This window comes from Lepisosteus platostomus, chromosome 9, assembly GCF_059453375.1.
Source record: "Lepisosteus platostomus isolate fLepPlt1 chromosome 9, fLepPlt1.hap1, whole genome shotgun sequence".
In the NCBI taxonomy this organism is placed as follows: Eukaryota; Metazoa; Chordata; class Actinopteri; order Semionotiformes; family Lepisosteidae; genus Lepisosteus; species Lepisosteus platostomus.
The window spans coordinates 41166662-41181502 of NC_142619.1; the positions used below are offsets into that span (position 1 = coordinate 41166662).

Sequence of the window (14841 nt, forward strand, 5' to 3'; positions counted from 1 at the left end):
CTCAGCAGCATCTGACCAGCACTGCACGGTCTTTACTGCAGGTGGCGCGCTCTTTAGCTTCTGCTTGTAAACAGGAAGAAGGAGCACAGACGCGTGGTCAGAGTCCCCAAAATGCGGTCGTAAAATGGAGCGGTATGCTCCTTTAATGGTGGTATAGCAGTGATCCAGTGTGTTATTCCTTCTAGTGGGAACAGAGACGTGCTGAAAGTACTTTGGTAGTACTTTTTTAAGGTTACAGTCCACCGCCACAATAGGAACAGCTTCCGGGTGCGTGTTTTTATATTTGCTGATGACGCTCTAGAGCTCACTGTGTACCAATTCAGAATTATCATGCGGGTGAATGTACACAGCGCTCATACTAACAGCCATAAATTCCCTCGGTAGGTAGAAAGGGCGACATTTAATAGTGAGGTATTCCAGAATAGATGAGTAAGATCTGTAGAGAATTACTACATCAGTGTACCAAAGATTATTAATCATCAAACACACTCTACCTCCTTTCGCCTTGCCGGTAGAATCAGCTGTGCAGTCCCCTCTATACAGCTTGAATCCAGCATGATTCAGGAACTTTGGGTTTCAGTCAAGTTTAAGTGAAACAGATGATGCAGCAGTCTCTCATGTCGCGCTGAGTGTTGATGCGACAGTGAAGTTCGTCAATCTTACTATCCAGCGATTGCCTATTTGCGAGCAGGATGCTGGGGAGCAGGGGCCAGCAGGCACTCTGCTGGAGCCGTGCTAAAGCGCTGCTTCTCTTACCCCACTTCCTTTTGCGATTCAGATTCCAGATTCCAATGTAATCCTGAACTTTACTGTAATTATTTAATAGCAAAGAAATATAAAACAATTTTTCTAGCACAAGAGCTGCACAATTCCACTGGGCTTAATACTAATTCCTTAAATGTATATAGTGAATGGAACCCACTTCATCTGCACTGAAGGTTGGCACATATTTAAGTGATGCACTGCAACCTTCATACTGTATATCACCAGCATCAACTGAAAGCAAATCACCTGGAGAAGTGAGTAATTATTAAAAATGTTAGAAAGACAAAATTCTAGAAACTCAAAAGATAATTTAGGCAGGAGACCCCCTCTCTTTCAAAATCACAGGCTCTTTAATGAACAAATAATCTGGACCTCAATTTAAGATATCATCTTTGATTGGGATGTCCTACAGAAAACTGTCCCAGATGACTATATTGGACTCTTACTCTTTGAAAATTCTGGTCAAGAGGGAAGAGTGCCATCTATATTTCCACCAATACCACTTGCAGCAACAAACTGGTTTCTTTTGAAGCATTTCATCACAGAACTCACTAGTAAGGCCCAGTATTTACAGTACTTAGTTACTGAGAGCTGACAAGATCAGACTGCAAGTTGGTTTTCCAGCTTGGCTCTTTGTTGCTCTGTCAGGCTGCAGACAAATTTATAGTTTTGAGATTACAAATACTTTGGTCTGCTGGTCTGCTTTGGAAGTCTTTGTCTTGTGATTAAAAACAGATAAGCCCTCATTCTGTAGTTTAAATGTATAGACAAAAATCAAGCTGAATACCTCATAAATCCCCTTTCTCCTGACAACATTAACTCAGTTATGTTGCCTTGCACCTATTTGACCATCAGAAATAAAACATTGCTCACGGATTTCACTGGAATACTTTAATAACCCAAGAATGCTGAAATGAAATTCCAAATTCCAAATGACAAGCCCATATTAGTCAAATCTATTTATGCTTATTAAACTTTTTCTGAATCAATGTATACAAATGTGAAAAGGGGTGTTTTTTATGGCATTGCTTTGTGTCATGGTAATGTAACTACAGTGCCAGTAGACCCTATTTATGAATAGGAAAAAGGCAGAATGTGATAACAGCCTTTTATCACCATGGTAATACAGAAGGTAGGGTTTATGAAAAACCCTCACTTATCCAAGTGCATCCTGAGAAGCTGAGGAACTTAAGTTTGTGTTTTTAACACAATAATGTTTTCAATTTTATTTTTCCATTCAGAAGTTCAGAAATTCTAGCAGCTTTAAAATTAATCTTCATGCAAAAGTTCTCAAAATCATTGTCCTTTTATTCTCATTCCTTCCTTGAATGTTTTGTGTAATGATGATTATGCATGCATACACTTTGCTGAAATTAATATGCTTACAATTCTTGCAAAAGCTGCATCTATTTGTTCTGTATTGGTTTCTACTGCTTGTTAAAGCATTTAAAGAGAATGCAGGATGGAGTCTGCCTGGAGGGGTCACTAAATATATGGTAGACTTGTGGCAGATGCATCAACCTGCACGTCATAAGTATTTTTTAATTGAATATTCAGAATTATTTTCACCTTCTTTTCAATCAGTCAATTATTATTTAAAAATCAGCCCATCCACTACTTATAAGTCACTAATCCTGGCATGCGACAAGTGACAATTTAGAATGAAATATAGAATAGTGAATGTCTTTGGGGGATGGTAGGAACCTGATGCACCCAGTAAATCTCACAAAAGGAAGAACCTGAAGGCATTACTCAATCAGCTGCCTAAGGCCAGAACTGAATCCAAACTTCTAGAGGTTCACTGCAGCAACGCCACCCAGCTCCTCATCTTCTTGATCTAAAAATGTTGTTTAACAATTTGTGTATATGCAATAAAAAATGGTTTTTCTTTCTACAGATATTTGGTATCCTTCATTTCCTTCACTAGCAAATCTCACTATTTTCTGTAAGAATAAAACTCCTGTTCTAATCAAATGAAGTAGCTTTTTTATGAACTGCCTGAGTACACTTTGCAGAACCTCAATACTATGTAAAATGTCACAGACAGCCAATAGCCAGAATTAAAGCTATAAATAGTGTATTAAGAGATTAAAACTCAAGAGTTTTGTTTCTCAGAAACACCAAGATAAAATCACGGAATTAAAAGGATGTATTGCTGGCATTACTAACTGTGTAATGTGAATGAAACAATAGGATTACTTAAAATGGAATGCAAGCTACTTTTGCACATGAAGAAAAGATTATCAAAAGTAACACTTAAATGGTGAACAACGGAAACCACACATTAAATGAGAGCTGAAAGCTATGTTTCAAATAAAAATTATATAAAAAGAACAGACTGACACACACTATCCAAACAATTCTGCTACTATAAAACATTTTATATCCTCCCAATACTTTTAAGAAAAAAAAAACTTTCTGACTACATCTCTCTTTGGAACAGAGTAATACCAAAACAGAACACAAAAACCCATGTTCATTATGTTGCTGACAAATGCCAATAATCTGAATCTACAAAAAACAATATACACTATTCATTTTAAATCCATGTCAAAGTTGGGTCTGATCTGAATAGCATAAATTGGAGAAATAAGTATGCACTTCCAAATTACTATTTGTATTATTATAAAAAATAAAATTATATAAATATATATTAAAATATAAAGTAATAATACATGATGCTAAGCATTTTTGAAAGATATGAATAATCATCCTTACTCTAATATCAAACAAGTTTAATAATAATAATCAGAATCATGTGCATTATCTTTAGAAAATCGCCAGAATTTAGTACTAAAAGTAAAGTTTGTTTATAAATGTAATTGACATACATTCAATTTAATTACCGATAACAGAACTGGGTGATGATAAAATGGTCAAAATCAAATTTCTCTTCACCACTCACAAACTAAAAACAATACAAATATTTTAAAAAACTTACTAAATACTATTGCTTCTAGTACCTATTTGTTGGATTATTAATACTACTTGACTGTACTAATGTATAATACTAATATTACTAGCAGTCGCTATAACCTTTCTCTGCAGGTTTTGTTGATTTTTAAGAGCCCTTAGCTATCAGAGACATTTCCAGGGAACACTATGTGGAAGTACCTCTCATTACTGTAATCTTAAGGGGGTCATGACAGGACATGGAGCACAGTTTACCTTACTGGTGCAGGCGTTCAGATTAGACCATGTCTGCCTAGTCTGCTCCTACTTTGCCCTTTGTGCTTCCTGAATGTTGAATGTTTGTTCGTCCTCTATATAGTGTGGGCAACTTGGTGTTTTAACACATCAGGCTTTGTGCAATTGCACAGTGAAGTCATTTATCCACCAGTTTTAAGACATTCATAAGTAATTAATTGGTGGTACAAAACATACAGTACTGAAAATAATATATACTGTACATAAAGTAAACTAAAATATATAAAACAGACATTAACAAGAATCTAAATATTTTCAAAGATACTGTATCCACCTTCTTTTCTGAATGCTTCTGATTAACTCCAGAAATATTTTTCTTTTAGTTGATCCACATTCCACTATACCTCCTTCATCTTATTATCTTGCACAGAAAGCTTTCTAGACAAAGGCTGACTAAAAATGGGAAACAAGTGAAAGTTAAATGACTACAGTATGTCTGGGAGTAGACTAGATGCAGACGTTCCATGAGGAAGCTTTTCTTGAGAGAGATTTTGCAATTCTTGCAGAACGTGCTGGGCCACTCTCATATTAAAGCGAGCAAGGACACATTTTTTTACAGAATTCAATAATTACATCAATAATAATGAACTGAATCTGTAAAACACACTGAACCTTCATTATTCTGCGTGAACTGAGTATGTACAATACTTTTAGCTTCACTAAAACTTATGAACAAGATCTTGCCAGTAAAGCACTCTGACTTGTTATTTTTTGATGATGAAATTGCTGGCTGAGTGCAATTGTAAAATTGCAAAAGTAAATCTCAGTCCTATTGTGGGTAATAATTAGTTTCATAAAGATGTCACAGCCTGCCTTTGTAAAGTTTTCATGCAACTTCATCAGAACTAGTTCATTCCCAAATGATTATCAAGATGTTTTTTTCTACTGACACCACACAAATGACTCTTCTGTAACTCTTACCCTGCAATTCTGCATTGCCCTCGTTCACATCTCAAACAAGGGTCTTCTTCATGAGTTTTACTGCACTACTTTTAAGCTGTTGTTCTTTTGGGGTGTACACTTTCAACATTTGTAATCTGAAACTGTAAAGTGCTCTCTGCCATTAAGATCTAATAACAATATGTTACTTTATTATTATGGACTACTCGAAGAGCACATACCTAGTGTTTGAGTATACTCATCATATTGTCTGAGGTATTTTATTTTACATTTAGATCAGAACATTATGATATAAACCATCTTGTTAATTTAACATGAAAATATTATTGCTAGGAAAAATCATCATCACGTCAGATTCTAACATGTCTTTGCATACTACAAATTCTGCTGTATCACATGTTTGCTTCAATACAATTAAGAAACAAATATTGACATGCATATACATAAACTATTTGAATCTATCCTGTATGTACATAGAAACCAAGCACTGAAAAATATGTATTTTATATTTGTATATACTTCATCCTCCATTTTGAATGCAATTTGTCTGTGGACAATTAACACCATCCATGCATTTAAAGCTTATATAAAGTTCTTAATTCAATAATCCTCTTATGTTTAACAAAGTCCTCATACAACAAATAAATGAGGACTTTGTTGATTATTAATAATTATCTATTATTTATCATCTATCAATAATTACTGTATATTGATTTTCTATTTATAATGTGACAGACATAAGTAGTAATTAGTAAATTTATGAGTGCCTGAGAATGTCAAAATTAATGACACATACATTAGTAAACTATACGGTATAGTTCCTGTGTCCCAGTAATATTGAACTGTTCAGGGAAGTTTCCATTTAAAATCAAGACATTATCACAATGTCATTTGGACAGCAAAAGGCAGAAATGCGGATAAATAATTGTAACAAACCAAAAATTCTAATATCAATTATACACTATGAAGCTTATACTCTCTCAGAGGGTCACTTGAATCAGAGTCATGTTGCTTCAATAGAAAGCAGTTTAATAGTCCACTTGATGCATTTAAAAATTTAACAAGTACAAACTGTGCTCCTGTCAGTAGAACTAGGGCTATAAAATGTTAGCTGGTTGAAAGACTACAGTGTATGGCTGATGCTGTTGGAGACAAGGAAAGAAAGGGACTATTAATGCATAAAATATTAACTGAAATTGTCCAACTCAACATCCCAAGAGTCGACTCCGGCACTAGAAATGAGTTCAACCAAATAGAATCAAATTGAAGAAGTAGACTTTTTTTCCAGATAAGGTGGTCTTGCAGTAGAGGAAACCTCCCCCAGTGTTAGTTCTGGGATGTAAAATTACAACAAACCACACCTCTCTCGATTTAAACCTATTTAAACCTACTGTACTTAGCTTTTTGTTCATGCGCAATCATCAGTTCATACTGTAAGAATTACTGTTCAACAGGTACTGTATTTATACAAAAAACCCACATATGACCATACTGTATAAACCAGAATGCCACAAACTCAAAATATTTTACAATCTATTTTACAATGCATCTTGGGTGAGTACTGGATTCAACCCTGTATTTCTGTATACTATATGTAATTTAAAAAGACAGATAATTCTATTTTTGTGCCCTCATAAAGGCGAAAATGATAACTCTTAAGATATACAACCCCTCCCCCTGACAAACTGAGAAAGCAAATTGCAGATGTACAGTAATTATCCTCACATCCGGTAATTAGGTACATTAAATATTCAGAATGTGTTCTAAATGCAAAAGTTCCTTATAGACAGTCACATGATCACCCCAGTACCCGGAAGGTGCTTTCTACTTACTATTTATACACAATGACTTATAATTCTTTATACTCTGTGTAACTAAAAAATGATATTTTTTTTTCAAATGGGATTGTGAGGATATTAGTGTTATGTGGTATTGTGACATACTGTACAATACATTACCACATTTAGGTTTGTGGTGGCAACATGGTAACAACATCCTGTATCAATAATATAATAAACATTTAATATTGTAAGAATTTCTGTGAGAGCCACACGCAGCTGTGGTACTTTAAGGATTTACTGCACCACCTGGCAGTTTCACAGAGCAGTGCCGTCCTGCATCAGATTATTTGAAAAAAGAAAAATAGCAAGATGCTGTGAATTTAGAACGTTAAATAATTTTTTTAATCATTTTTACAAAAACACATTTAGTTTTCCTTTTTTCTACCTCTACAATGGCAACAAATTATATCATTAAAATATCACAGCCAGTATAGCTGACTGGTAACCGATATAATGATAAAAGAGACTTGGTTTCTCATACACAATACAAATAAGGCAAGTTTTACTAAATGTTTTATAAACAATTGAGCACTTACATTATATATATATATTGCTTGATTTGCATTGTTTCTTAGGATAACAAAGTATTGAGCTTCAGTCCCATGATGTTATAAAATGAGTTAAAATTATCAGAATTAGCTCATTCAAAAAGAAGGCAGAATAGCAAGATACAATACAACCATGCACTTTTAAATAATGATTAACACCTAGCTGTCATCAGCATGATTGAAGGCAGTCTCTCTGTGAGACAACTTACACATAGAATGAGATCTTCCACTTCAGAGAAACTAGGAAAATGTCTGTGAGGGATAGGTTATGTCATAGAAGGTAAAGGTTCAACATATGGGCCTAGAACCATCACATTTGCTTGATCTATCTGCTAATTTGTTTTCAGACTACAGTGGCTACAGAATGAGAAATAACCTACTCATCAGCCAAATTACTGTACCTAAATGTCTCCATGAAAATGAGCTGCCTGGTTAGAGTAAGGAGTATTGTATAATACTGACATTTGATAATGAGGTTTCCGTTTTCTGTGGGCCGGTAGAACATCTGAGATGGTGGCAGTGTGGGTAGGATAGTGTTTTATCCATCAAGATGCAGTAAAAGTCTGTCAAACTGCATGTAAACACTGAGCATTATGCTGATTGCAGCATTACTTACATTGGCCAGGAAGGAGATGGAAGTAGAATGACATGGGGAGCAACATCCTGAAACACAGCAGTCTCGCTCCAGTCTGAAGGCATCTTTATTCATCAGCAGTATATTGATAAAGTCCTTGAGATATGTTTTTTCTCTTCCAGAAAGCCAGTCTATAATTGTTACCAGATTCTCCAGCAATCGACAGGAGAGTGCAAGACCACACAGAGCTAGATTACAGTCGAATGACTGTAATACAAGTCTTACCACGGCCAGGTTTTTCTTCAAACCTGGGTCACGTGGACAACTATGGAAATAATTCACAGTGCTGTCAGCCAGAGACAACCACATCCAACCAACCTTCACCAATTGGCTGCAGCTGTAGAGCCAGAAAGACTGGTCAAACATCCCACAGCACGCTTTCTCCAGCCTCATCAAGTATCAACAGAATTCTGGATACTTCTGAATTTAATACTTAGGGAGCTAAACTAGCTAAACCTAAATAACTTTGAAATGTTTACTTTTGACATTGTCACATTTCATATTGATCACTTCTCTGATTATTTGATCTTCAGCTGGTTTAAACTTTCAGTGACTTTGATAAATATGTTTAAAACGTGTTTAGGCTCATTAAACCTTAGTTTGGTGTTGCATCAGTACATAACAAGCAAGGCAGCATAAAATACCATGTAATCTGTAAAATGTCTGGAAGCAGAATGATTAGTAAATACAACTGTTCAGCATAAATTTTAGTGATCTCAATTACTTTACAACAGGAATGGTAGTTGCTGAATTTTCTAATACATATTTGCACAATAGTATGAATGAAGTGGTTACAAAAAGATCATTATTTCATTTTTTTAAATATGGAAACTTTGAAAATTATTATGACAGGCAATATATATGAAAGCAACATCAGAAGGCCTTTCAAGAGTACACTAATAACAATGTAACTGCTAATGCTTGATCTGAATCACATGATTGTGAGACAGACTTTGATGTTCAATAACATTCTAAGATGGTGCTACATGTTTATAAGGCAGGGTTGAAAATAACCAGAAAGAACACTCACTTATCATGTAATCATCTACTGAACTCCTATGTGTATGAATGGGTTATGTTTCTATCAACACGAAACTAAACAGAAACTACACTATGTCATCATATGTCCTTGGTATATGGATTATTGACTAAGGACCTCTGCATGTGAATCTAGGGATTAATATTGTATCTGTTACAAAACTCTACATGTTTAACAGCTCTATTGTGTCTTTTTCAATTTTGTCATTTATGTTGGGCACATCAGTGGATTAGACAGATCATTGTGCCTTGGGAACTCTTGTGGATATCCCATTGGTGTGGAATTCTCTTTTATATTAAGTGTTATAAATGCCAAAACCTGATATAAGGAAGTTTAAGCTATTGGATCTACATAAAAGCACTACAGAGTTGATTTCCACATAAAATTTAGTTGGTCTCATTATTAAAAAGTCTATTTTGATGCAGTCAGTGATACTGTGACTTATTTTCTGTACAACAGACGTGAATAGACTATCAATGTTTTGAATTTTGATCCTCCAAAATTTAAACAGTATGCTGTAAAAAGCCATTTCTTCTGCTTGTAACTCTATTACAACATCTTTCAGAATATGGAAAGAAAAAAAGGATACAAAGTGGGCATTGCAACTCATCTCCAATTGTATATATTTTTTCAGAGTTCAGGTAGCTGAGGTTAGAATACAGAAAACTCATTGAAGATGCATTGGTGAATGGAGAGTTGAACAAGAAGTTAGCTAAACTAAACTAACTAAACTAAAGTTAGTTATTAATTTTATAAATGAATGTAATCACTGATAGGCTTAATTTCTATCAGCAAGCAAAGGACATGAACATACTGTACATTCCAAATATAATTTATACATATACTGCATATGGATAATAATATGATGCACATGAACACAAAGATGACAAGCCTTATGTAATAAAATACATTTTAAAACTAAAAAGGCTTAATGATAAATTTAAAAAACTATAGTGATTCATAAATGAGCTAGATATATTGTCTTGTCTAGAACTTTATAGTAGGTATAATCAAACTACAAAATTTTACATTTTATGTATATTTTCCAAAAAGTTTAAATTTGAGATAATTCATGGAATGTGAAATTGTATTGCATGTATGCAGTCTTTTTAAGATTATTCGTATTTCTTTAGCACTTACTACAATAGTGTAGACCTGCATTTATCCAGAGGAGGGAGCCAGCATACAAAATAAAACCCAGATGCAAGCAGCACAGAATCATTATTTTATATCATTAAACAATAGTCATTATGATGAAAAGGAATAAAAAGATATCAAGTACTTCACCCTTACAATTATTACAAATGCACCAGTCACAGAAAGGACTTACCACCTTAAGAAAACAATAATGATATAAATTAAACAATGCTTAGCTCACTCAGGTGTTATATTGAAGACTGAGGCACAGAAAATATATACAGCTGTCTGAAATTAAGTACAAATAGGTTACATTATACCATGAGTCACTAGAATAGATTCTCTGCTCATTCAAATAAGCAGCTGCATCTTGCACTCAACAGAGAATGCCTACCTGACAGGACCCTATTCAAATGTAATAGGGTCACAAAAGAGGGCGTTGAAAGGTAAGTACAAGCCTGGTTTTCAAAATATATGTTTATTTAGTTTCTTTTTATATATGGGCAGTAACTGTCTGCTATGATAAAATTACATGAAAAGTAGAATAGTGTATACTGAAACTCAGGATACAAAAACAGATGCAAACAGGTTCTAAAAATGCTGGTGTATTGCTACTATAAAACTGATCATTTTAGTGTTTGTGCTCATCTCCCTGTAATCATACAAATACATATGGCTTTTAAAAGTAAAACAAATGTAATAATACTTGGTATTTTCTATTTAAATTGAGTATTTTAACTATTACAATTATAACTGTAGTTGTGCTTTTTGAACAGTACAGGTGCTACATACTGTACATAACTAGCAAAGAGCAGCAAAAACAGTTCCTTTTTTGCTTAATTTGCTCACCAAAAGGGAGATCCATTGCACATTGAGATGCATTAGTGGTACATCTCTAACTACTGAGAGAGAATGTTCCATGAAAAGCTCTGGAGTTTACTCTTTATCTGGTAAGATTACAGTTTTAGCAAGCATTACAAAAACATCTAAGGAAACATTCACAGACAAAGTAAGGGTTCTACAAAAGCAATGACATTTGAATTCTCCTCTGATTTTTTTTTTTGCAGTGATTCGTGGTTCACTGTTATTTGAACATTTTGCAGATAATCCTATGCAGGACTACAGAATTATAACAAATGTTGTTGTCATGCTTCAGTTCTCTGTACACATTTTGCTGGTGGCTTTATGAAACTGTGACAACCCAAAATTTGTTGATACCTTGTACATGGAAATGGTCAAGTCATGTTCCATGTCTCTTTGAGAGCATGTGATTCCTTTGTAATTCATATTTTGTGGAACATGAGCACTCAGCAATGCCTCGGGCATAACAGTTGACACTAGAAACATGGGAGTGAATGTATGAATTCTGTAAGCTAGTAGTCCATGTACAATGTATTTCATGTACTTTGAGTTGTAAGTGATTATGTTACAGCTAAAACCTCGAATACAGTATAATATTGTGAGATTTGAGTATAATCTAATTAATTATTTTCAGCTATCTCTTGTGTAAGAGGCATTTTACCTGTTGGAAAATCAAAATATGTAAGCCCTGCCCATCAGACAGAGATAAACTATATAAACAAATATTGTATGTATTATGGATTTTATACATAGAAAGAAATGGATGTTGTGGGAAACTGAAAGACTGACAAATGTTTGTATCATCCAGCAACTAGTGTTGCATCAGATATTTCATATTTTTAGCACGTATTCCCTTGCTTCACAGAAAAGTTAAGTGCATTTTCATACACAGCACTAAATTACATAATAAATCAAATCAACATTTACTTTCTGACCTTACAGATCAATGCTTAGAAAGAGACAATTGCTTGATTAGACTTTACAATGACAAAACGTTCCTGCATGCTGATGGAAGAGCTACATGGCAATAAGCATAAGGCTTTATGTGCAAAAAAACGTGAAATAATACTGGACATAAAATTTGATAAATGTTGGAATATGGTATTAATATTAATGTGCCAAAGTTTACTGTAAGTACATAATTTTTACTGTTACATTTCAGTTCTATCAATACCTGAATTATGAAAATGTGTCTTTTGCTTAACGATAAAGCAGATTTAACCAATTTCATGTGATCATTCCAATTCTATAGAAACCTTTATTTCAGTAAACAAATAACAAGATCAACCAAACTTTTGCATAACATCTGGGCAATGTAAACAAAAGATAAAGGACCTGTACATTAACATTGACTTCAACATCTGACCACTGCAATCTTAATTGAATGAATGCTGATTAAGTATGGGATTGAAAAAATAACTCAACTAAAATTAGTTGTATAATAATGCTGTAGGCTCTCAAAAAAGAGTATACTATTAAAGAATTCACCCAGATTTCACTGAACATTGAAAGGTTTTGCAAACATCCTACTTTATACCACATTTCACAAAAGGTATTTTCTATTAGACTTTAGACTACAGAAACCTCATATTTCAGATTTAAAAAAACGTAGCATTCTGCAAATTTCAGGTAAAACATTTACCATACGTGTCATATTGAGAAGCTATATTGAAAAGTAAAACACCGCTTTTCCTGCGTTCTAAAGATTTTTGATAGTGATAGTGATAGTCTTTTAGCCAAAATGAAGGATTAATTTTGTGTCAAACCAGTAATTTAACTAAAGTTGAAATCAAAAGAGCACTAAAATAGGTATTTTTTTGTTTTTAAAAAAGTAGTCTTAGCATCTTAGTATTATTCAAACTAGAAAGGAAGTACTGTATACATACTACAGAAAGACCCTTAACAACATGAAAGGCATAAGAAAAGTGTGTTTAAGTGAATGTGCAGTTGGGTCTAAAACAATTCCACATTCATTACTCTCTACAATACACTTTGCAGTGCTTTCACATGAGCTTTTATAACTTCTGAACAAGATGTTTAAACATTTGGTCGAAAAGGTACATAACGCAAATAAACAACCTAAAGGCTATTTCAGATATGAAATTGTGAAATAATGTAATGGAGAATCGCCTTTTATCACTTTTTAAACGTGCTAACATCCCTTTACACAATTCAGATTGAAAATTGCTCAATTCAAAGAAAAATTACTCCTTGCAGTCAAATACATTTTAAGAAGCAAAGCATTAGAATGAAACAAAGCAACTTCTAAGACAGTTGGATCAATTCAGGTCTCATGATGGATACTTACTGCAGTAGACTATCAGAAGGCTTGTCAGTATCATGATTGCCCAGAAAGTTGAGGACATGCTTGCCCAGGCGTTGGCATCCTTTCGATTACTTAGCCTGGGAGATGGAGCCATTGAAGCCAGTTTCCTGTACGAAAAAAATAGTCAATTTCACCAGCCAACTCTCCCCCTGACAGATCGCCGTCCTCCACGTGTAATCCCTAGAAAAGACATCTTGAAAATGTGTCGTCCATCAGCAACCTTTCAATATTGGATTGTCATATTTAATAGAAAAAAGCAAATATTTGTCATAGCTCTACAATAGATTCCTCTTTAGCACTGGGAATTTGGATGTCCGTGATGGAATGAGAGCAGGAATTATTTAGGTATTTTATACAATGGAATCCTAGATGTTTTAAAAGAAGAAATAATTCCACAGAGGATATATCAATAAAAGTAAAAAAAAACTATGCATCTAATTCCTTAGAGATTTATAAAGTAGATGCAAAACTGTGCTCCTGTTTTCCAGCCATGAAAAAAAAAGCTGTATTCGTACAGCTTTAGGATGAAACCGTTTTTACCGCAACCTCGTGCAACACCCCATCACACCTGGGGCTATGGATGATCTGCGAATGACAGTGGATAGTTACTCCTTTGAAAAAAAAGGGCAAAGCAAGCAGAGAGTTCTTGTAAAATCCAACCATAGACGGTAGGAAATCGACAAAGAAGTGCCTGAGGATGGCGACAGACTTTAAACACAAAGAGTCGAAATGGAGATCTTAAGCAACGTGAGATCCCTTCTAATGTGGAAAAGGAACTGGTAGTAGATACTGTATCAGACTAAGGCTGAAAAAATAAACAAGTAGCTAGGTTCGGATTCGCTAAACCATTCCTTTAAGGATTCAGTGATCAGAAAAGTTCTTTTCAGTTTGTTTTCGGCATCCTTCTCTCTTTGCTACATTGCACGGCTCGCTAAATAAAAACTGCTTTCTAGAGTCCTCTGACGCAGCTTCTTCACTGGGCAACAAGCAGGGAAAGTTAATCACGCCCACAGGTAAAACAGAAAGCTGGTGAGTGGGCGCGTATATGTTTTGTGTGTCTCTGCATATACCGTATTTGTTAAGCGAATGGTTGTTTTGCTTCAATTTAATGTTCATGTCTATAACAGATCTGTAGAATCCTGTAACACCATTTGTAAATTTAGGTTCCATTTAGGAATAAGGGCTGTCATGAGTTATAGACAAAATTTGTTTTTTCCTACTTGTTGATTAATTGTGCTATGCATTTTTAGCCGTCTTGTTTTTGTCGTTACATTTGAGCATCTTTTTAGTTTTTATGAAATCTTTTTAATTTTTCATAAAAGCAATAAAAAAATCGTAGTTTTTATTGAGTCATTTCATAGTGAGGCAAGAGTGCAATCTATTTTAGAATTATGTCACTGTGATTGCGTTGCGAACTCTTATGAGTTTCTTCATTTATTGGGACAGCTGGCGAACCCTGTAAAGCACAAGTAAACAACAGGGAATTGGGAAAAAAGGTATTTAAACAGAAGACTAAGAATACCGAATTATCTAGCGGATGTTACCACCTTTCTTCTCATTCTGCAACATACAAGTGGGCAGAG

The 14841-nt window shown here is 34.4% G+C and overlaps 1 protein-coding gene across 3 annotated transcripts in view; it reads right to left on the minus strand.

The window, feature by feature from the left end:
• Positions 1 to 14326, minus strand: part of LOC148655004 (chemokine-like protein TAFA-5) — a 190259-nt gene extending 175933 nt beyond the window's left edge. For 2 of the 3 annotated variants that reach the window (XR_015941169.1, XR_015941170.1), the window contains exon 1: positions 13241 to 14325. Coding sequence is in view for 1 of the 3 variants with exons in the window: in XM_088645036.1 (XP_088501162.1) it covers positions 13241 to 13352 (112 nt within the window). In the remaining 2 variants the exon portion in view is untranslated. Of the gene's footprint in view, positions 1 to 13240 lie in introns of all 3 variants that reach the window. The other variant, XM_088645036.1, reaches the window with a different exon arrangement.
• Positions 14327 to 14841: the final 515 nt, after the last annotated feature.